The sequence below is a fragment of the Carettochelys insculpta genome, chromosome 4, assembly GCF_033958435.1.
Source record: "Carettochelys insculpta isolate YL-2023 chromosome 4, ASM3395843v1, whole genome shotgun sequence".
NCBI classification, from domain to species: Eukaryota; Metazoa; Chordata; order Testudines; family Carettochelyidae; genus Carettochelys; species Carettochelys insculpta.
In genome coordinates this window covers 126,984,061-127,006,537 of record NC_134140.1, presented here as the reverse complement: position 1 = coordinate 127,006,537, position 22,477 = coordinate 126,984,061, and the positions used below count along the sequence as shown (strand labels likewise).

General features: G+C 45.7%; 1 protein-coding gene across 4 annotated transcripts in view; it reads left to right on the top strand.

Moving 5' to 3' along the window:
• Positions 1-22,477, top strand: part of FRAS1 (Fraser extracellular matrix complex subunit 1) — a 310,675-nt gene that overhangs the window by 139,959 nt on the left and 148,239 nt on the right. For 3 of the 4 annotated variants that reach the window (XM_074993759.1, XM_074993760.1, XM_074993757.1), the window contains exons 12-18: positions 4,214-4,357; positions 5,277-5,411; positions 10,679-10,822; positions 12,910-13,050; positions 13,433-13,573; positions 15,026-15,199; positions 18,969-19,109. In XM_074993759.1, the coding sequence (XP_074849860.1) occupies positions 4,214-4,357; positions 5,277-5,411; positions 10,679-10,822; positions 12,910-13,050; positions 13,433-13,573; positions 15,026-15,199; positions 18,969-19,109 (1,020 nt within the window). The remainder of the gene's footprint in view (positions 1-4,213; positions 4,358-5,276; positions 5,412-10,678; positions 10,823-12,909; positions 13,051-13,432; positions 13,574-15,025; positions 15,200-18,968; positions 19,110-22,477) is intronic. The other variant, XM_074993758.1, reaches the window with a different exon arrangement.

The following is a 22,477-nucleotide window of genomic DNA, read 5'->3' as shown; positions in this document are numbered from 1 at the left end:
CTGGCTCTCTTTGCGTTCCAAGATATACCAGATGAATTTTTTATTCTGGACATCTGCTGCCGTTTGTTTCTTCTTGAGGATTTCCTCTCGCAATGATTTTACAATTTCTCAATACACACAGTGTACAAATAGGTTGACAAAAAGCCAATGACAGAACAGGGTTCTAGATGTCAGTCACCTCCTGCCTGAAAGGAATATCTCTGAGATAATGTCACCAGTGACCTGCCTTATCTCCAAGACCTTCAGAACGTAATTTTCAGCATAGGCATATAATTCCATATTGTGCATGAAGGCATTGCTCAATCATTATGACAAGCAGTGGGCAACTCGCTCAAGAGAGCCATATGCCAGCTTTTGGTAAACTATTATGCAGATAGCCAACCCAGGGCTGTCTATAAACCCCATGCACCTCCTGTGTTCTCAGCCTGTTGGCTTTCTCAGTCACACAGAGTACATGCAGCTGTTTGAGGTTTGATAGTGCAATCCTTACCCAGACTGGTTAATCCCGTTAACTTCAGGGGGAGTGCTTGTGGTTGAAGATGCTCACCAGTGTCAGTAAAGGTCATGCAACTTAGTCCTTGTTTTCTCCAGGCGTCTTAGTTTTACTGGGTGTCTCGGTGTTCTCATGATGACTTCCTTAGATTTCAGCTTTACTGCATCTGTTTGATTTGGGGATTTCAGTGTAGGCCTAAGACTTGAGCCAAAGATTCTTAATGACTTCAGTGGAGTTGGAACAGGCCCCTAACGTCTATCCTTTAGCAAAATAAAAAGAATTAGTATTTGCAGGCTGTTGTCTTGGAAATGTTTTTAATTCCCTTTTTTTTTTAAATTATGAAATCTTCTAACAAACAAAAAAAGCTCTCCACCCCACTATGAGAAGGCTTTGTGAAGTTTATGGGCTTATGATTAATTTCCACTTCAAGGTACTCACTTATATCATAATGCCACTGCCAGTTCACCTGGGGTTGAATTAGAGCCAGTTAATAATTATCTGGAAGCATCAAAATAGCTTTGGCCGTATAACAATTTTGCATATAAATTATTTTTTTCTGCAGGCTGTTGTCATTTCCCTTTATTTGCATTTCATAGTTGATAGGTTTTATTTTCAGATTCCTAATTTTTCATATTGGCAGTAGCTTTTCTTGCACTCAACTCACTTTGGTTAATCAAGGTGCTCCAATGAATGGTTAGCCACAGGAAAAAGAAAACAATTTCACAGTTCAATTATGCCATCATTGCAGATGCAGCTCAGAGTGGCAGTCAGATAAATATTTTAAAGCTTATTATTTGTTGAACAGAAAAAAATAAGGCAAGCGTCCCATAAACTTAGAAACATCTCGTAGGCTACAGAAGGTGCACTATTAGAATACAAAAAAAAAAAAAAAAAGAGAACATAACAGGTTAGTGTGGGAGGCCCAAATTCAGTTTCCTGCCCTGTGATAGACTTCCTAGGTGAACTTGGGCAAGTTGCTTAGGGAATAACATTTTCAAAATCTCATAAGTCCCATTTTCAAAACGACTGCTACTGCAGTCCCATTGACTTCCAGTGAGACTTAGGTCCTAAATGCCTAAGTCACTTAGGTGCTTTAAAAATGGTTACTCTCAGTTCCTCATTTCTACAATGGGGATCATAGTACAGCCCTACTTTGTAGGGATGTTGTGGGGGATAAATTAAAGATTGTGAAAGTTCAGATGCTGTGACACAGCGGACAGTTCCAAGGCAAAATGTGACTATGATTTCAGAGCATTACATTGTATTTTGAGGTCACTATCTTCTGGGCTGGATTTTCCAAAGAGCTTAGCTCTCATGGAGGCACTTCAGTATGGCAAACAGATGTGAAAATATTCCCGGTACTCACAAGTTCTCATTTGTATCAATAGGAGCTGCTGAGAGTTTAATGCTTTTTAAATTCTGCCTGTTTCATTAAGGTGCCTGATTGAACTTTGGAAAATAAGATCTCCTAAGATCTTTGCATGGGATTATGTAGCGCCAAACTGGCTTTCTGCATGCTCACTGCATCCTTGAAATTCCTTGCTACAGGCTCACCAACTGCTTCCCACCACGCTGCAAGAAAGGCAACGAGAGTTTTGCAACACAATGCCCCATCTGATGAATCTGTAAAACCTTCCAAAATTTTAACTCTTTAGTACAGGATTCTTCCAACTCTCACCCAGTCTTGTCCCCACTTTCCCACAAATGTGTATGAGGGAAGTTCTCTCACCCCAATGTTTTCATGAAGCTAGTGTGAATTGCTGTTCTCTGACATGCCTTTGGGCAGAAGACCCACACTCTCCTACCTGTGTGTCATGTCACGCTCTGCGCTGAGGCTTGCTCATGTGACAACAACTGGGCCTGCTTTCAGGGATGACCGTGGATTAGTGCAGAGAGCTTTGCTTCTGGAAGGAGTACAGACTGTGCACTACGGCTACGTCTACACGTGAAGCCAACATCGAAATAGCTTATTTCGATGTAGCAACATCGAAATAGGCTATTTCGATGAATAATGTCTACACATCCTCCAGGGCTGGCAACGTCGATGTTCAACTTCGACGTTGCGCGGCACCACATCGAAATAGGCGCTGCGAGGGTACGTCTACACGCCAAAGTAGCACACATCGAAATAAGGGTGCCAGGCACAGCTGCAGACAGGGTCACAGGGCGGACTCAACAGCAAGCCGCTCCCTTAAAGGGCCCCTCCCAGACACAGTTGCACTAAACAACACAAGATCCACAGAGCCGACAACTGGTTGCAGACCCTGTGCCTGCAGCATGGATCCCCAGCTGCCGCAGCAGCAGCCAGAAGCCCTGGGCTAAGGGCTGCTGCCCATGGTGACCATAGAGCCCCGCAGGGGCTGGAGAGAGAGCATCTCTCAACCCCCCAGCTGATGGCCGCCATGGAGGACCCGGCAATTTCGACGTTGCGGGACGCGGATCGTCTACACGGTCCCTACTTCGACGTTGAACGTCGAAGTAGGGTGCTATTCCGATCCCCTCATGAGGTTAGCGACTTCGACGTCTCGCCGCCTAACGTCGAAGTTAACTTCGAAATAGCGCCCGACGCGTGTAGCCGCGACGGGCGCTATTTCGAAGTTAGTGCCGCTACTTCGAAGTAGCGTGCACGTGTAGACACAGCTTACATGTCTTAGGAGTAAGGTAGCTACCAAGCAATGGAGATGGTTCTACAGGCGTATAGGGACAGGACAGCCCGATTTTTGTTTGTTTTTCATTGTGGCTTTTCCACTTAGGACAATCCCTGCTCTTTCTCTTCTTCCTCCTTTGGGGAACTCCACTTCCTGAAAGCATTACTCAGAGATGCCCCTCACTGAAGTCAGTAGGGTTTTGGGTCTGAATGAAGACTGAGTAAAGGCTCCAGGATCGTGTCCCGGTTGAAAGATGGGTGTAGAACAGATGGTTCTCCTTCTTCTGGGTGAAAATGATTGAGCAGGAGAGATTCCTCTGCCTCCACAGAGAAGCCAGCCTTGCACTTTGAGAAACACTGGCTCTAGAGAAATGCCTTGTCTCAACCTTGTCCTCTCAGTTGCTTTCTCTGTGTAACAAAACGCAAGTCTTCACTGTGGTGCCACATCAGCACACCTGGAGCACATCTGGTGAAGACACACACTGCCAATGGGAGAGTGCTCTCCTACTGGCATAATTACTCCACGTCGGTGAGAGGTGAATGCCATGTCAGCAGGAGAGTGTTTTCTGCCGATACGCTGCCGGTGTGGATGGCGCAAAATGTGTGTCTTGCCAGGGGAGGAAGAAGAGAAGGGCTTTTTCGTACTGCCGAGCAATGCAAGTGAGATCAATTTAAGTGATAGTGTAGATGTGCCCTGCAGGCCTTTTTCCAGCTTGACTTGGCTAAATGCCCATTGCCTTTGTTGTGGGATTTGGCCTAAAGTAACCCAGATTTCAGTTGTCATGGGCCATTAATTTTTCCTGGCGTTAAGCCCATCACTGAAAAGAAACAAGGTGGATTGTTTGTGATTAATGCCAGGTTGGATAACTTGAATTAAATGCAATGCTTATCCAGTCTGATAAAACACAGCATTTAACCGCTCACATGCCATTTTTGAGAATATACCTTGAACCAGGAGCAGAGGGGCCATGAATTGAGTTTTAGTTTGACTACTGCATGTGTGTTATTTCCAGCTCTCTGGATACAAGGCACGCAGTGCTGGCAGCTTCTTTCTCTTTTGTTCTTCATGCTAGTGCAATGCCACTCAGACTGTTTGACCTGCTCTCAGTCCTTTGACCACTGTGACGTCTGCCGTGATGCAACCAGCTGGCTCCAGAATGGCCGCTGTGTCAGGAGCTGTGATTCTGGATTCTATCAAGATGCTGGGGTTTGCTTAGGTATGGCACACGTTCCAATCTCAGCTGACTTGTTTCTTTCAGACTGCTGCTTTAGTTCTAGAGTGCTGCTTATTGGCATACCTGGACGCTATTGTATGGAGACCTTGCTCCTTATTATTTCTTACGGTATGTCTACACAGCAAAGTTGTTCTAGAATACCTTATTCCAGAGTTGTTATTCCAGATTATGCTATTCCAGAACAATGCATCTACACTACAGGGAAGCCCTGGAATAAGCAAATTTATTCTGAAATAGTGTGTCTACACACAATAGAACCTCTTTCGGATTACAGCCTCTTTCGGATTAGCACTGCTTCTAGGGTCTCTAATCTGAATTAATATGTCTACACAGGAGAATTATTTTGGAATAAACTATTCTGGAATATTTTATTTCAAAATATCCCCTATTTCCTGTCTACGCAGCTCCTATTCCGAGAGGTGCTATTCCTCATAGAATGTTAACCAAATTTGAAGTAAGACGTATGCTATTATGAAATTATTTCAGTATAGTGGTTGCATTGTGGAGATGGTCGCAAAGTTTGTTTAGACTAGCGGCCGTAATTCCGAAATAACTTTGCTCTGTAGACGCACCCTTTGAGAAGTGGAATTATAACGCTAATACAGATCTTTGTAAGGTTAGTCTCTCAGTTCTGGGATCAGGAAAGCTCTGAGACACTGCTTCATAGTCTATTGATTTCAACCGCTCTACAGGAGAGCTCATTAGAAAATCTAGAATTTCCAAAATTTCTAGCAAAAATGGATCCAGTATTTTTTCAACCATCTTTAGTCTCAGATGCTTTCTCACTCAGAGGGGCTTCCCTGAATTTCGCCTGCAGACTGACCCTGTACAGTTCAGAATCCCTGCACAATGGCAGGTTAAGGTTACACTGTTTCTCTTCTTTTCCCTTTCCCTTCGACAGCCTGTATGGAGATGTGTGCCACCTGCACCAATGGGTTTGAGTGTACCTCCTGCCGGGGATCCCTGCTGATGAAGTATGGACAATGCGTGGCATTGTGCGGGGACGGATTCTTCCAGGATCACCTCCGCTGTACAGGTAACTTACGAACAGAGCTGCCGGGTGAAAACTACACAGACCCTTGATGAAGCAACAGTCTGCATCCAGAGATCCATTGCCAAGATGAGGGCAAACATGTTCAGTGCCACCATGCTGCAAAATGACAGAATCCCGTAGGGTTAAGATGATGACAGATGGGAGAAGGATGCGCTCTTTGAAATTCTAAATCCACTCCATTTTCCAAGAACCATCTGCTTCCGACACCTCCACTCGTCAACCCTGTTGATTGAGCCAGTCCCTATTCAGATTCAGAAGTCTCTCTCCTGGAAATATTATTGGCTTCTTCTCCTGGGGGGTGAGAGAACTGCTGTATTTTACCATTGACCTAAAATCCACCTCCATTTACTGGAGTCCAATTCTTTGGTGTATACTTTGTGTTCAGCACAGGCTAAACCACAGCTACTGAAATCAGCTCTCCCCAGGAGGCAGCAGCAGGGCTGTTTATTAGAGCGAATTAGAGAGTGATACGGAATATGGCAGGTAGCCAGAGAGAGTCACACACAAAAATCCATCTCCCTTTGGTGATGTTTTCCTGCTTTTCACATGTCTCATTGCCAGCACATCTCTTGCACTAGCTCTTCTCATTGGAGTGCCTGGGGAGTCTGAAACAGGGGAAAATGTCTCTAAGGCTACGTCTACACGTGCACGCTACATCGAAATAGCTTATTCATAGGCTATTTCGATGAATAACATCTACATGTCCTCCAGGGCTGGCAACGTCGACGTTCAACATCGATGTTGCGCAGCACCACATCGAAATAGGCGCTGCGAGGGAACGTCTACACACCAAAGTAGCACACATCGAAATAAGGGTGCCAGGAACAGCTGCAGACAGGGTCACAGGGCGGACTCAACAGCAAGCCGCTCCCTTAAAGGGCCCCTTCCAGACACAGTTGCACTAAACAACACAAGATCCACAGAGCCGACAACTGGTTGCAGACCCTGTGCATGCAGCATGGATCCCCAGCTGCCGCAGCAGCAGCCAGAAGCCCTGGGCTATGGGCTGCTGCACACGGTGACCATAGAGCCCCACAGGGGCTGGAGAGAAAGCGTCTCTCAACCCCTCAGCTGATGGCTGCCATGGCGGACCCCGCTATTTCGATGTTGTGGGACGCGGATTGGCTACACGTGCCCTACTTCGATGTTCAACTTTGAAGTAGGGTGCTATTCCCATCCCTTCATGGGGTTAGCGACTTCGACGTCTCACCGCCTAACGTCGATTTCAACTTCTAAATAGCACCCAACACGTGTAGCCATGACGGGCGCTATTTCGAAGTTGGTGCCGCTACTTCGAAGTAGTGTGCATGTGTAGACGCGGCCTAAATGAGCGTACTGCTGTTCCTTTCTACAGGTTGGGATAGGATAGGGAAGTTGGGACTTTTTGATTCTGCTCATTCCTTTGAAATATTCTTACTTTGTCCAAACGGACATTCAGCCTCCTTTGTGCTGACAGATACCTAAGTAAGCATTTTTCTCTATACGATACTGGCCCTTTTAAAGGGGTCGTAAATTCTTTCTGAGACCAGTTCAGCAAAGAACTTGACTACATGTTGACTTCAGGCATCTGAGCAGTCCTAATGAGTTCTGTGGCAATACTCATTGGCTTAAAGTATAGCACATGTTTAAATGCTTTTGCTGAATTGAAGTTGAACGCAGGAGTTCCAATTGTTGACCATTGCTTTTCTGTAATTGTCTGTGCCAGTGGTTTGTGACGGATTTCAGGTTTTGAATGCTCATGTCTAAATCACCTTAAATTTGATTAATGGAACTGGATCAACATCTAGATGCTTGAATTAAAGGTTTGGGCCCTGTTATGTTAGGTGCTGTACACACATTTAATGAAAAGGCAGTCCGCTAGCCTAAAAGAATTTGCTGTCCAAATGCTAATTAATATATTAGGGTAGGGTAGGGTAGGGTAGGTTATAGTTAGGTTAAGTTATGGCTAGGTATGGTTATGGTTAGTTTATGGATAGGTTTTAGTTAGGTTATGGTGTGGTTATTGTTAGGTTGTGATTATTGTTATGGTTATGATTAGATTATGGTATGCTTATGGCTAGGGTTTGGTTGGGTTATGGTTGTGGTTGTGGTTATGGTTCGGTTAGGCTATGGTTATTGTTTGGTTATGGTTTGGTTCGGTTAGGTTAGGTCGTGGTTTGGTTAGTTTATGGTTATGGTATGGGTATGGTTCGGTTATGGTTATGGTTAAAGTTATGTTAACATTAGATTAAGGTTAGGTAACTTTAAGGTTAGGTTGTAGTTTTGGTTAGGTTAAGGTTAGGTTATGGTTATGGTTTGGTTATGTTTATGTTATTTCTGCCTGTTCCTGCTGTTTTTATTGGCGGTGACTATGCATTTTGAAGGCAGTTGAAAAAGACAAATGTGTCAGTTTATTACCAGGCTGTAGTGAACGGGCTTTGCATTCCATCCGTGTTCATACCCATGCATGCCTGTAGTAGAAAGTTGCTGGGAAAATTTGTTCATGTTTCCTCAAGAGAATTAAACCAATTTGCTTTAGTTCTGCCTGGCTGCATTTTCTGCATAAAATAAAACTGGCAGAAAAAGCCTCCGATTGCAGACCTAATCCATAACTAATTTCCATCCAAGCTTTCTTTGTGTGCTCTTCGTTTTTGTATGCATGTGGTCAGGTTGTCCAAATTATCTTTGCGCCTTTCAGTAAGCAGCATATTTTCTTAATGCTTTCAGTTAAGTTTGTCAATAGAATTCTGTACGAGCATGTTCAAATCCTCAATTGGTGTAAATTGGTGCAGAAGATCTGACCCTATGAAGGGAAAGGACCTGTGAGAAAAGATTTCTTAGTCTACCTTGCTTTTGCAGGACTGTTCTCTGAAGTGTAGGAACAAGCCCCAAAGATTCAGTCTTGCTTCATCATTTGTTATTTAGGAAGGCCTAATCTCAAACTAAAATAATGACTGGAAAATGGGGTTTGTTTTGAAATAGAACAACAGAGCCACTAAGGAAAAAGAGAAATTGAAAGTCAGTAAGAAGGCTGATTCAGATAACTAGCGTCACGATTAATATTCACAGCCAGTGAGAGATAGAGGTAGAACATGGAGGCTGGTGTGCTAAGATGAGACACACACAAACAAGAAAAGGACTGAGAAAAGAAAAGTCAAGGGAGTGAAAAAAGAAAGAGCTTTGCTCTGAAAAACAAGACCAGTGAAGGGCTTGAAGCCTTCTCTAAACCCATTCTTCCTTTTCCTTGCAATTTAATAATTCACATTTCAGGGTGTATTAATCCTCACAAAGTCTAACCAGAACTCAGGCTTTGCTGCTTCGATCTATTCAAATGGGAATATTGAAATATATAACCTGGTGTAACAGACAACGCCTACATCATACTAAAGTGCTTGGATTTTTTATTAAGGACTCTTTATTAATGGGTCTTTAGCTGATTTAGTTATAGAAGTTCATCTCTCAAGAAAGGAAGTCTCACTGTTGCTAAGCAGATTTACTGCAGGCAGCTAGCAGTCCATTGCCATGAACTGTTCAGTTTATGAGTCACTTAGACATACAGTGCAGTAGTGTTGAAAACATCTTCTTTCTGTCGAAAGTCAGGCAACATATTTCTCAAATAATTCAGTGCATTCCTTGTCCTGTGCCATTCGCGTTAATCTCTTGCAGTCAGAGAATGGCTAGTGATCGTCACACCTGCAGTGATGCAGGTGAGATTTCTGAGAAATCTTTTTAGAAAGGAAACTTCCAAGGATTTTTTACACTGAATTGTGACCGACCAAAGGGAGTTAAATGGCTGAGCACAGGAAGCACTGTGCTTTAATGAAACACATGTTATGCCACAGTTACTACTGGTCCCAGGCAGGCTGATCGTCATCTTGAATTCAGCAGAGCACAGATGCTTTTATAAATGCAGGGGTTTGTTTGCATCAAGCCAGCACTTTGCAGGAATTCTTTTCTCTTAAAAACATTGGACATATATCGGCTCTGTCCTATACCAGTTTCATATGTCTGGAACTCATAAACCTAGAGTAACAGAGAGGTGGATCAAGCCCTTCAACTTGGCCTAATTGGAATGCTCCTGCAGGTTGAACTTCTCTAGTCTGGCACCCTCAGGACCTGACTGATGCTGAATGAGAGAATTTGCTGGGCCATGAGAGGTCAGTGTTGTCTAGCACATTGCCAACAGTTCCACTCCTTGCTGGGCTCTTAGGAGATGTTTAGGGGTAAATTACAGCTAAATAACAGCACAGAACGCTGAGAGCCAGGACTGGTGGCTGGAAACAAACTTTATGGGACAATTTTAACTTGGTCACACCCATAATAAGTGATCGTCCGGGTAAGTAAACTCATGCAGGCTTATGGATGTTGTCAAATGAGAGTGTGCTGGACTACAGAGCTTCAACCTGTACTTGTATCTTATTCTGCTCAGGTTGTGTATGCATATGATATACTTCAGGAGCAACCAAACAATTCATGGTTGCTGGTCTTAGTGAAGAGTCTGCCCGAAGGCAGAGGTATTAGAGTTCTCAGTATAACAGGGGCATTTCCATTCTCATCTTTTGGCTGTATAAAGGAAAATGTTCACAGTGCGCAATGTGTAGTTTCCACAAGAAATTGCCACAAAGAGTCAGTTTCCACCTGTCCCACCACCATACCTAGCAAACTAGTATTCTGCAGTGTAATTTCTGACAAAATCAACCTGTGTGTGGAGTTCAGCTCAGGGCCCAGTACAGAGTTTTTGGACCATTGTTTTTTTGATAGAAACAATTTCCTTAGATACTCTCCTGCCATCAGATCCACATGGATGACTCTTTGCACTCGTATGCAAAGACTGAGGTCAGTGGGTCTGTCACAGGAGTCTGCTTGCAAAAATCTGGTTGCAGGACTGGCGGTTTGTTTTATGAGCAATTCAGGGCAGACTCTTTCCACTTAGCAAAATGAAGTCTGAATATGGATCCATGCTATACCAATACAAATATTTTACAATAATGGAAGCAACTACTCTAAGTGCCTGATTGCAGCTGCAGGCACTATTCTAATTTGCACTCAGCTGTTTTGCAGATGCAAAATTGTGATGTAAATGGAGCTCCTCAAAAGTGTGACAAGCCCAGGTGAACATCCCAAACGCAACACACCAGTGGTTTTTAGAAGCACAAAATGTCCATGTTATTTGAGAACAAAAATGAAATAGGTAAATTGCTAGGAACTGATTTTTTTAAAAAATCAGTGACTGTTTGGTGGTTCATTAACCTGTTACTCTTTCATTCCAGCTTGTCACGAGTCTTGCTCCGTATGCTGGGGGTCTGCTGAAAACAACTGCTTGGCCTGCAAAGACAGGTCTCTTGTTTTAAATGCTGGCCTCTGCGTGGCCAGCTGTGGTCATGGGTTTTACCTGAAGAATGGAGTCTGCTATGGTAAATCCCTGTTTCTTTTTTTTTTTTCTCTGACATGAACTTTGCAGGTGCATTTGCAGAAAGGAGTTAATAAGTAGTGTGTTCAGCCAGCAAACATGGTGTGTGTGTTTATATCTCTCTGAGATGCTAGGCACACCTGTTCCATAAATACATTATGAGAAGTGCTGCTACTTGTTTAGAAGATTACTAGCTCATTTAAAATTACCAGATGCTAAAAGGTTTAAGGCTGTTTTGTTCACTGAGCAGCGTGAAAGCAAAAAATGAGACAATCCTCTGGGCTTGACAAATCCATTTGATTGCGGAAAGAGAGACAGCCTTTGCCCGCAGGTTGCTTGAACTTTGCAGTAACCCACAGCTCAGTGAATAAACAATGCCTGTGACACAAATAAGAGATGGGGGGAATTTTGGGAAAAACAGGGAGAAAGAGATGGAAAGGGGTGAAGAATATCAATCGTTAGAAGATAGTAAGACTGGGAAGAGAATGAGAAAAAAACATAGGACTTGCCAGATTGCATCAAAACCAAGGTCCATGTAGTGCATTAGCCTGTCTGTGATAGTGGCTGCCTCCAGCTGCTTCAGAGGAATCACAGAATCCTAGGGCTGGAAGACACCTCAGGAGGTCATTGCCCCCTGCCCAAATAAGGACCAAACCCAACTAAGTCATTCCAGCCAGGATTTTGTCACACCAGGACTTATAAACCTCTGGTGATGAAGATTCAACCACTTCTCTGGGTAGCGAAGGGTCCTGTGGCACCTTATAGACTAACAGAAAAGTTTAGAGCATGAGCTTTCGTGAGTTAACTCACTTCTTCAGATGCTTCACCAGCATCTGAAGAAGTGAGTTAACTCACGAAAGCTCATGCTCTAAACTTTTCTGTTAGTGTATAAGGTGCCACAGGACCCTTCGTTGCTCTACAGATCCAGACTAACACGGCTACCCCTCTGATACTTCTCTGGGTAATGCATTCCCATGGCTCACACCATTCCTAGTGAAATAGTTTTGTCTAATATCCAACCTAGATCGCCCCACTGTAAGTTGAAACCATTGCTCCTAGTTCTGCCATCCATCACGACTGAGAAAAGCTTCTCTCCATCCTCTTTAGAGTGCCCCTTCAGGAAGTTAAAAGTCTGCTATCTACTCTCACCTCACTCTTCTCATTTGCAAACTAAATAAGCCCAAATCCTTCAGCCTCTCCTCATACGTCTTGTGCTCCAGCCCCCAAATTATTTTCCTTGTGCTCTGCTGGACCCTTTCATATGCATCCACATCCTTTTTACACTGAGGGGCCCGGAACTGGATGCAATACTCCAGATGTGGCCTCACCAGTGCCAAATAACTTCTACAGATCTGCTAGAAATGCTCCTCCTAGTGCATCCCAATATGCCATTAGGTGTGTGAGAAGTCCTGCAGTAGGCAGATGTGGAATAATCTGAGCACCCGAAGAGCTTAAGGTCCTGTCTGCCAGAAGGAAATTGGCAATGACATTGATTACATGGTGGTTGTTGTACTGGTAGAAGGTGTGCAGTCTCAGCTAACCTGGAATATCACCCAAGTGAGAAGAACTGGTGCAACTCATGTGTTAGGGCCTTGCTCTGCGTCTGTGTACAGTCAACCCTTGAGATATGCGCAGCCAGGTTGCGCATCTCAGGTTAATGCAACTGCTGCCCCTGACAGGAGTGGTTTCCTGGTCCTCAGAGTGGTGGCTGGCTTCCCTCCATTTGCAGAGCTGGGAAACTGGCCAGGGCAGAAGCCCTGGTCAGTTTCCTGGCTCCAGAGAGTGGAAGGGAGCTGGGAGCCAGGCTGTTGACTGGTTCTTCCCAGCTCCCCATGTCTTGCTGGACCCGAGAAACTGACCAGCTCCTGGCTGGTTAATTTCCTGGGTCCTGCAAGTGGCGGGGAGACAGGAAAGTGATCAGCCCTGGTGGGCTGGTTAGTGTCCCGGCTCCTGCAAGCCCAGGGGAGCCGGCAACTCGGCTGCAGCGAATTTTCAACTTGCGTGAAAATTTGAGTTATGCAGGGATTGCAGGAACACAACCACCACATAACTCACGTGTTTACTGTATTAACGGGCCATCCTCTTTGACAGCTTGTGACCAGTCCTGTGAAACATGTTATTCAGATCAATCCAAGTGTTTAACCTGTGCTTCAGTTATGGTGTTACACAGTGGGAAATGCATTTCAGAATGCCCTGGTGGATATTACACAGACAGCAAGCAGAGATGCAGAGGTAAGGCATTTCTGTTTTGGCACTTGCCAGTGTTCTTCAGGGCACAGTCCCAACTCTCCTTGTTTTGTGGGTGGGCAGAGTACAGAATTGTTGGAGGGTACAGGGGATTTGAGTTTTTAAATTGCTTGGTGGCGGGTTGCTTTAAATTATCTTCCTTGCAAAGCGTTTTGGCATCTCTGAGCCAAAACACAGTGTGTAAGAGGGAGGTATTTTTCTTATTATTGATTATCCTCACTGTCATTACTTTAGCGTGTGACTGAATTCAGTGGATGGGTGCAGACTGAGAGAAGACTGGCTTGGCTGCATGGTACATAGCCAGCATTGTGACTACAAGCAGACTCAATATGCTGTTCCAGTGACATGCTTTATATTTCTCCGCCAGCTTGTCATGATTCTTGTGCCACTTGTATTGGGCCATTGGCCAGTCAGTGCACGTCCTGTTCCCGTTCTCTGGGACTGCGACAGGGCCAGTGTCTTCCAGGCTGCGGAGAGGGATTTTATCAGGATCACAACGTCTGCAAAGGTAAACTGCGTATTTTGAACCAGATCCAGGAAAGCGGTGAAAATTCCACCCTCTTCAGTGCAACTGCGCTGATTTAGAGCAGCTCCTTAGATTAAAATAAGATGAGGTGTGTGAAATTCCCACTTCTTGCTCCATTTCCCCTCCTCCCCCAAACCCATAGATAACAAAATAACACAAAAATTATGTATTATTTTTAATTTCCTTCCCCCCCCATGTTTACTCACCTTTTCCCCCTACCTCCACACTGTCACAATAGGTCAGCATGGCAATGGTGCCTCTGTTTTTTCTGTTGACAATTAAATGTACATACAGTTTCACACTGAAGTTTGGTGGATGTGTTAAGACGAAAGATAATTTCCCCTGGGATGCAAAGAAAAGATAATGGGCCACGTCCTCTGTGACTGAATAGATCTTGGTAACTCTGGCCCTGCCCTTGACTGAGACTCCCTCTTTAAATCCCCCTCTAGTCCCCCTGCCCCCATTGCATCTGATGAAGCGGGCCTTTGCCCACGAAAGCTTGTGCTCCAAAATACGTTAGTCTATAAGGTGCCATGGGACTTCTTGTTTTTCAAGAAAAGTTTGAACACTCAGGGGACACGGTTTACTCTTCTCAAAAACCCTTCAAAACAATCAGTCCTCCCACCCGTGAAGGATAGCCAGAGACCTTGCAGGGCCCCTGGACAGCTGTGAGCTACTGGAAGGAGCAGGGCCTTGGTGGAAGAGGTGGGGCTAGCACTGCCCAGACCGCATCCCTCCCCCACCCCCAGCCCTTAGAGTCACCTGGAGTACCCTGTATGGAGCTCTGGCAGCAATTTCAAGGGCCTGGGACTCTGGGCAACACTGCTGCTACTTTTGAATTGCCAGACCCCCATGCAGCTGTCCCTTTCCCCGCCTTCCCCTGTCAGCAGGCCTGCCACCAGTTTCCCCACCAAAAACAACAGCAATAAGGGTTCATGCAGGTTCATGCAGCTCTGCAGGTAAAAGGAAAATTGAGTTGCCTTAAACCCTGACCTGCAGTGGTCACTCCATGCAGGGTTTTTGTTTTTGTTTTTAAAGTAATGGTTTTATTTTTTGAATCGGGAAAGGATGTGAAATCTGTTGTCCCCATTTCATTATATAAAACAAAGCCTCCTATTAGATTGTGGAATAGTTTCCCGAAGAAGCTTGCGCATATCCTATGAGTTAACTCATTGAAAATCTTGCGGTGGGATTTTCAGATTTTCCCTGGAACAGGGATGCAGACTTCAGTGGGAATAGAATTTGGCTGGTGCTGGAGAGAAACCCATCTCTGCATCTGCTGCAAGGAACAATCCAGTGCTCTGAGGTGGCCAAACAAGATGATTTGTCTCGTTTCCCCACCGTCTCTCATTCTATTGTTTGCACAGAGTTCCTTTGGCTTCTGACAGCTTAAGGCCACTGGACTTTGGTCCATGATTTCATATTCTTGTCTAGGTTGCCATCCATCTTGCCGTGCCTGTGTGGGTCCGGAGAACTCTCACTGTAGCCAGTGCGGGAAGCCAGAGGAGGTACTTCAGCCGGAACAACGCCTTGAGGAAGCAACATATGGCATCTGCCTGCCTCAGTGCAAAGCCCGATTCTACCTTGAGAACACTGGCGTGTGCAGAGGTGAGGAAAAGACCCAGCCAAATGGTACTTAAGGTTTCAACTATTGGGAATGACTGATAGTGTATGTGTGATGTTGGATGTAATTGTGACATGCGACAAACAACTGTCTGTCTTGTGGCACCAGTGAGTTATTGGCTTGAAATGCCTAGTACTTAACCAAAAAGCGCTCTGCTGATGTGCATGCTGAACGCTGGCATTTTGGAGAGAAAATATTGTTTAAAAATGTGTCGAGACTCTGGCAGGTGTGGGGATGTTTTTATGGATCCTCGGGTATGTCTGCATTGGTGTTCCCATGTCGTTGAACCCAACTGTAGGAGTTTCACCGGTGACTTGAACTGGAGCAGGACAAAGCCCCATATGTGGAAACTGACCAGAAAATCGTTAGTTGTCTTGCTTGTCCCGGGAGCGCTGCATTTCTAAAGAACTGTTTTAGCAAGTCTGCACCCAGCACATCTTTCAGTCCTGGCTATTGGGCTGCATTCTGGATACCCGGAAGGGGTAGTCCTGTAACATGCAGCACTGTGGCTGGGAACAGAGGCTTTCTGATTATATTCCCAAGAGAAGGTCTTGCATCGTGGGATGGCGTTAGGAGGCCAGATGGAAGAGTTGTGCCAAGCTCGCAGCTACTGAACTCTGTGGTCTAGGGACTCTGGTCTGGCAACATCCGTGCTCAAAAACTCTCTGGTCTAGGGACAGACCATGGATATTGCCAGGCCAAAGAGTCCTGGGCCAGAGTGATTCAACCTGTAGAACCAACAGTGGTGTAAAGTTTCAGACAGCTGTGCATGCTTGTGTCTGCTGGGCAGAGTTTGAGACAACAACTTCCCATGTGGGGCAGCTGAAGAGGTTGCTGTGGGTGCCTGGAACCAGCTCAACTCACCCTCAGGCTTAGGGTACGTGCAGACGCGAGCAGGGGAGGAGAGGGTTGCCCAGCGGGTGTACTTGCTTTGGCTAGTGCGCTAACAGCAGTAGCAGGGCTGCAACAGTGCAAGCTGGAGATGGGCTCACTGCTTGAGTACAATCCCCTCTGAAGCCCTAGGAACATACTCAGGACAGCTAGCCTGTCCCACTGCCCATGGCCATGCTGCTAGTGGAGAGCTCTTGCTGGGTCAGAAATAATGCAGGTATATCTGCCTCAGCTGGGCATGATCTCTCCAGCTCCAGCCAGTGTCTGAAATGAAATGAGAGCTCCACAGACAGAGTCCTGGAGTCCCAACACAGAATGAACTTTCCCTTAGGCTAGAGACTCTACAAATTTATCATGTATTCTGCCACTCTGGTGCTTCCCACGCCCTTCCCTCCCCCCGCCCCATGCTCTCCTGGCAGTGACCGTAACATAAAACTCAACTAGTGTCCTTGATCTGCTGAAATTTGGTGGCAGGCCATTTCTTGTCTTAGAAGTGCTTAATAGAGAAAAATGCATTGTTAGCACGAGAGCATTCTACAAAACAATCAGCCCTACAGGCTGGAACAGGTACAGTGCTTCGATTCGCATCTGAAGGCGTCAGCGTGGGGTTTGTATCCACCTAACAGTCAGCTGAACTGGCGCCAAAGAAAAGGAATTTGCACGTATCTAGATTTAAGCGATTGAGAGGCAAGCCAGAGAAAAGAATATCTCTGGGTTGGCCTAAGTGTTTTCTTTGACAGCCTCACGTACATAATTCAGTCACTCTTGAAAACGCTTCTGGAAGAATTAAGTTCTTTATTTTCCTTCAAGTGAAATCCCAGTCCTTGTTTTCATCCTGATTACAGCTCTGTACCTGGGAAAGGATAACTAAGGCTTGTTGTTTTTCCTCGATTCTTACATTTTTAGAGGCAGATCTTCAGCTGGTACAAATGGTCATAACATTATTTAAGGCAGCGGAGCTCTGGCAATACACCATCGAAGGGTCTGCTGCAGTGTAGGCTGGAATATTTCTAAGGCCATGTCTACATTACCCAGAAGATTGACACACTCATGCTCAATTTTCTGGGGTTTGATTTTCCATGTCTGGTAGAGATGCACACAATCGACCTATCAGCAGTCACCAGTCGACCTCTGTACTCTGTGCTATCGCAAGGAGTAGGGGAAGTCTCTGGGAGAAACTCTTCCATTGACCTTACATAGTGAGGACAGGCAGGTAAGTCAACTGCAGATAAGTCGTTTCCAACTATGCAATTGCCTTCACTAGAATTCCATATCTGCAATTGACTTAACCTGCCTACTGTAGACCAAGTCTAAGAATCTATTTCATTGGAAGATGCTGATCTTTAAACCTGGCTTGTTAGGCGGAAGCATCTTGAGTTCAACAAACTTTGCCTGAGAGTAGCTGCTAGGGGCTACAGTGTGGGGAAAGCGCTGGCCATATAGAACTCCCAGGTGTCCTCTCGTGGAGCTGGGAGTTCCAGCTCTGAGTGGGACCTGGCTCTAGAAGTAATTTGATGCATTTTGCTGAATCACCCTTCCAGCAATGCAAACGCTGCAACTGACATGTCTAAATGCCTGTAAATAGGCAAAATGTACATTTACTATTAGTAGGGCTTGAAAGTTCTCTCCCTCGAGGTTTGGATTTCTTAGGTATCCACAGAAACATTCTCATTCATAATTTGAAACTCTTGAAATTTCCCTGACAATGTTGGGCCAAATTGATCCCTGATGTAACTCTGTTGAGTTCAGAGGAATAAGCTACACCAGCGGCTGTGTGGTCCGATGGAAAAAGGCACCACATGAGCAGTCAGCATCCCTGGGTGCTGCTCCCAGCTCTGCTACTGACCCACTGAGTCACCTTAGGCAAGTTTCTTCATCTCCTGTTGCCTGTTTCTTCCCATCTTGTCTGTTTGGGCTATCAGCTCTTAGGGACAGTCCCAGCCTGCCCCAGACTTTGTGCTCGACAGCGCCTAAAACAATGGGGCTCTGGAGTCATTGCTGTAATACAAACGAAAAACAAGCAGGGTAGGTTCACTGATTGCGCATGTTTCCACTCTCCTCAGGCTGGCCAGTCCTGTTAATCAGGGCTGATTATCTTTGGTAGCTGAGAAGTCCGGTGATTAGCCCCCAATAGGGCTTTTGCTGCTGTCCAAGAGTGGAGTGAGGTGGAAGACAGGTGTGCGGTGGAGGGAGGGTGGTGAATGATTTCATGTTGTGCTGCTGCTGTGGAAGGGCAGAGAGCAGCTGCTCTTCCCGGAAGGAGTGGGGGAGAAGATACGAGGACATTTCTAGGCTAGGTTACGTTGGCAAAATGTCCATTGCTCAGAGGTGTAAAAAAACTCCCTCCACCCCCCTGAGTGGCATAAATTTTGCCAACGTTAAGTGCTGGTGTACGCAGCCCTGTGTCAATGGAAGACTGTGTCCAGCTGACATAGCTACCGCCACTCATTGAGCTGGTTTTACTATGCTGATGGGAGGGCGCTGGTTTGTTGGCGTAACAGGACGACGTGAGCGCTCTTACAGCCGCACAGCTCTATCGGCACAGCTGCTGCACGCTTGTAAGTGTCGATGCGGCCTGAGACAGCAGGCACCCAAATATTCCGCTCTGAGAATTCAGACATGCCTTCAGGGCGGAGAGACGGGTTCCGCGCCGTTCCTTGTGGTTGCTCTTTATTTCAGTATTTCCAGAAGGCAGCATTTGTACCATTAGCTACATTACAGCCTTTCACTGGCAGAGAAGCCTGTTGAGTGTGGGTTGTGTTGCCTGAGGGGAAATGGCAAATAGTGGGCGAATGAAATGATCTCAGTCCAGGAGAGCAACAGACTGGAAACCAATTTACTGTCCTCCGTCTTTTCCTGCAGAGTGCCATTCCTCATGCTTAGCCTGCTCAGGGAGCACTTCCCACAACTGTACGGCCTGCTCCACCCCTCGCGTCCTGTTCGATGGCCAGTGCTCGTCTGAGTGCCCGGAAGGATTGTACAGCCGGAACAGTCTTTGCCTCTGTAAGTGCGTAGCATGGAGAATTACACTGTATAGGCTCCTGCGTCTTACTGCGGGAAGATTTCAGTGCCATTAGACACGCTGTCAGGTTATAGGAGGCTATTCAGTTATTTCAGAAGAGACTCGTATTGTAGAGCTTCAGCAGTTGGATTATTTTACCAGAGAGAGAGAGAGACATAGATGTTGAATAAAATATAATAACCTGCTCTGCTCCGCTGGATCGAAGTGAAAATAGATTGTGTATTATTGCAATAAGCTGCGATGGCGTTCTGAGCCACCGTGCCATGGGGGAAGAGTTCTTTAGCATACTGCATAATGCTCAACTAGGACTCAGCGGGGGCTGGCTTTACTAAGGCAGTATTGTTCAGTGGCTAGAGCACTGCAGGATTGAGTCTCTGCGCTGAGGAGCTCACACACAACGCATAGCGGAAGGGGTAGCATGAAGGAACAAAACTAGACTCCCCGGCGATTCGCTTGTGTACACAGGTGTCACTCCACTGGGTGCTGCTTCAGTGGGTTTGTGCTGGAGCTGTATTTGGCTTATTGCCTTCTGCGGGAGTTGTACGTGAGAGCAGAATGGGACTCATGCTGTTGTGCACATTACCTCCAGTAGACTGCCATATGGAGATGAAAGCAAAACTGCTCTTGGCTGGGGCAGCGAGCAGCGGGTTATCACTGGAACAGCAGTGTAAAGATAACTGGGTTATCTTTCTTTCCAGCCATCAGGGTTCTGGGTGACATACTTTCTAGTTACAAAAGATACTCCACAAAGTCTGGAAGAGAACCATCAAATGCTCTGTGTCTAGGCATCAAGTAGCTGGAAGTAGTTTTCTGCCTTTCAGAACAAATAAGGAAACAGATCTCTTGTTCTGTAGCATTTATTTATTTGCACTCTTAGGGGGATGTGAAGTATGCTGGCCTAAGTCGTCAGCAGAGTTCCCATCTAATTTCCATCGGAGGTCGTGTGTATGGCTCAAGAGCTGTCTCTAGTTCTACAGCCACAAACAACAAAGATTACCGGTCTGGTTCAGTAATGGAGATGAGCAGCGCGGGCTGCAGCTCGCTTTCCTTAAGCACCTTTGAATGATTTAAGCTCAGTGGACCGAAAGGCTAGAAGAACATTGTCCGTGTGAATGAGATTATTAGTTTAAAACCATAGTTACCTACAAGTTGTACCTCTCTGGTCTGGCACCCTTGGGACCTCAGTGACCCTGAAGAAGAGATTTTGCTGGACCAAGGGAGGTTAATCCCTCCCCAGTCCCTGGCCGCCCCTGCTGGCCCTCCAGCTGCAGCTCACCACCACAGCTGACCCCCACTCCAGCACCGGTGCTCCAGCCCCACGGGACTGCTGGGGGGATAGCAGTGCTCTGGCTCCTGCCTTACTGCCCCCTGCAGGGCTGCCAGATGGTTGTCTGCCTGCCCAGGCTCTCTGGTCCAGGAACATTCCTGGTCCTGCCGAACAAGGATGTTGCCAGACCTGGGGGGCCAGTTTTAGGAGGTGTGACCAGTATAGCACTGGGTTTTAGAAGGAGGAATTGTGCAATTGCAGGAGAGAACACATGTTCTGTGTAGGTGTGGTTACCAGACCAGGGAAGGGCGTTACATCTCTGATGAATTTCCTTTAGCTGCAGTACAATATTATGAGTTATAAACCTCTCCAGCCAACCAGTTTGTAGTTATAGCCGAGCCACTTAATCTAATACGACCAGATTACCAGAATAAGTCCCTCTGGCTCAATGGCAAAATGAATTCTTATGTGCCCAGTTCAGCTAGAATCCGGGGATTTGGTGCAATCTTCTAGTACTAGTTGCTAACCCCAGATGTCCCTAAGACATCGTATAAAAGTCATCAGCTGCTTTTATCAGATTTCAGCCAGTGTCTAGAAGTGTGTACTGGGTAGGCATGCTCAGAAACAATGTTACATTTCTTTGATGAACGGCTTAACGTTGGTAGGAGGCCTCCAAATTAAGATCTTCTGAAATCCCCTGTTTTATTTATTGGAGTTTTGCCAAGAAATACTCAGTAAATACAGTAAAAGCCCAAGTATCAGAGAGGTAGCCATGTTAGTCTGTAGCTTCGAGAACAAGAAGAAGTCTTGTGGCACCTTATAGACTAACAGATATTTTGGAGCATCAGCTTTCATGGGCAAAGACCCACTTCATCAGATGCATGAGTTGGGGGGTGGTTTCAGAGGGGTATTCAAAGAGTGGGGTCCCAGTAAGAGGGAGGGCCAGAGCTGACAAGGTCTATTCAGCAAGGTGGAAATGGACCAGTATCAAAAGTACTTATCAAAAGAGTTAAAAACAAGTCAGATCAGATGGGGGGATGTGAGCCTTTGTCAGAGTCAAATGGGGAGATATTAGCACCCAGGGCAGAGAAACTGCCTTTGTAAGCTGCTAGCCACTCCCAGTCTCTGTTTAATCCATGGTTAATGGAGTAAATTTGCAAATAAATTGCAGCTCAGAGAGTTCTCTCTCCATTTGATTTTTGAAACAAAAAAAATTTCAAAAATCAAATGGAGAGAGAAATCTCTGAGCTGCAATTTATTTGCAAATTTGACTCCATTAACCATGGATTAAACAGAGACTGGGAGTGGCTCGCAGCTTACAAAGGCAGTTTCTGTGCTCTGGGTGCTAATATCTCCCCATTAGACACTGACAAAGGCTCACATCCCCATCTGATCTGACTTGTTTTTTCCTCTTTTGATAAGTACTGTTGATACTGGTCCATTTCCACCTTGCTGAATAGACCTTGTCAGCTCTGGCCCTCCCTCTTACTGGGACCCCACTCTTTAAATACCCCTCTGAACCACCACCCACCCATTCATGCATCTGATGAAGCAGATCTTTGCCCATGAAAGCTTATGCTCCAAAATATCTGTTAGTCTATAAGGTGCCACAAGACTTCTTGTTGTTCTAGTAAAAGCTCAGTCGTCCATCATTTGGATAATGGGCACATTTGTTTAACTGGCATGCCTGGCTGGGGCTGGCTTCCCATTGCCCCGCTGAGGGGGAAAAGTGGGGCGGAGCAGGGCCAGCTGCCAGTCTCAGCTTGAATAACTGGCATATTTTATTATCTGGCATCCCCGGTTCCCTGGGGATGCCGGATAATAAAGCTTGTACCATATGATCATTGGGCAGAGGATTACATTGATTTTGGTGTTCTGTACCATCACCCAGGAGACGATAGCTAAGCATGTGGTGTGTTTCACTTTGTCTGATCCTGGAATGGTACTAACGTGTTAAGTGGCAAACACTGACGTAAAGAAAATTATTTCATCTCACTCCATGCCAGCATAGAACGTCTGCAGCTTTTAAACAGGCACAGGCAATAATATTACTATAACCTTTGTCTACCAGATTTGTACAGT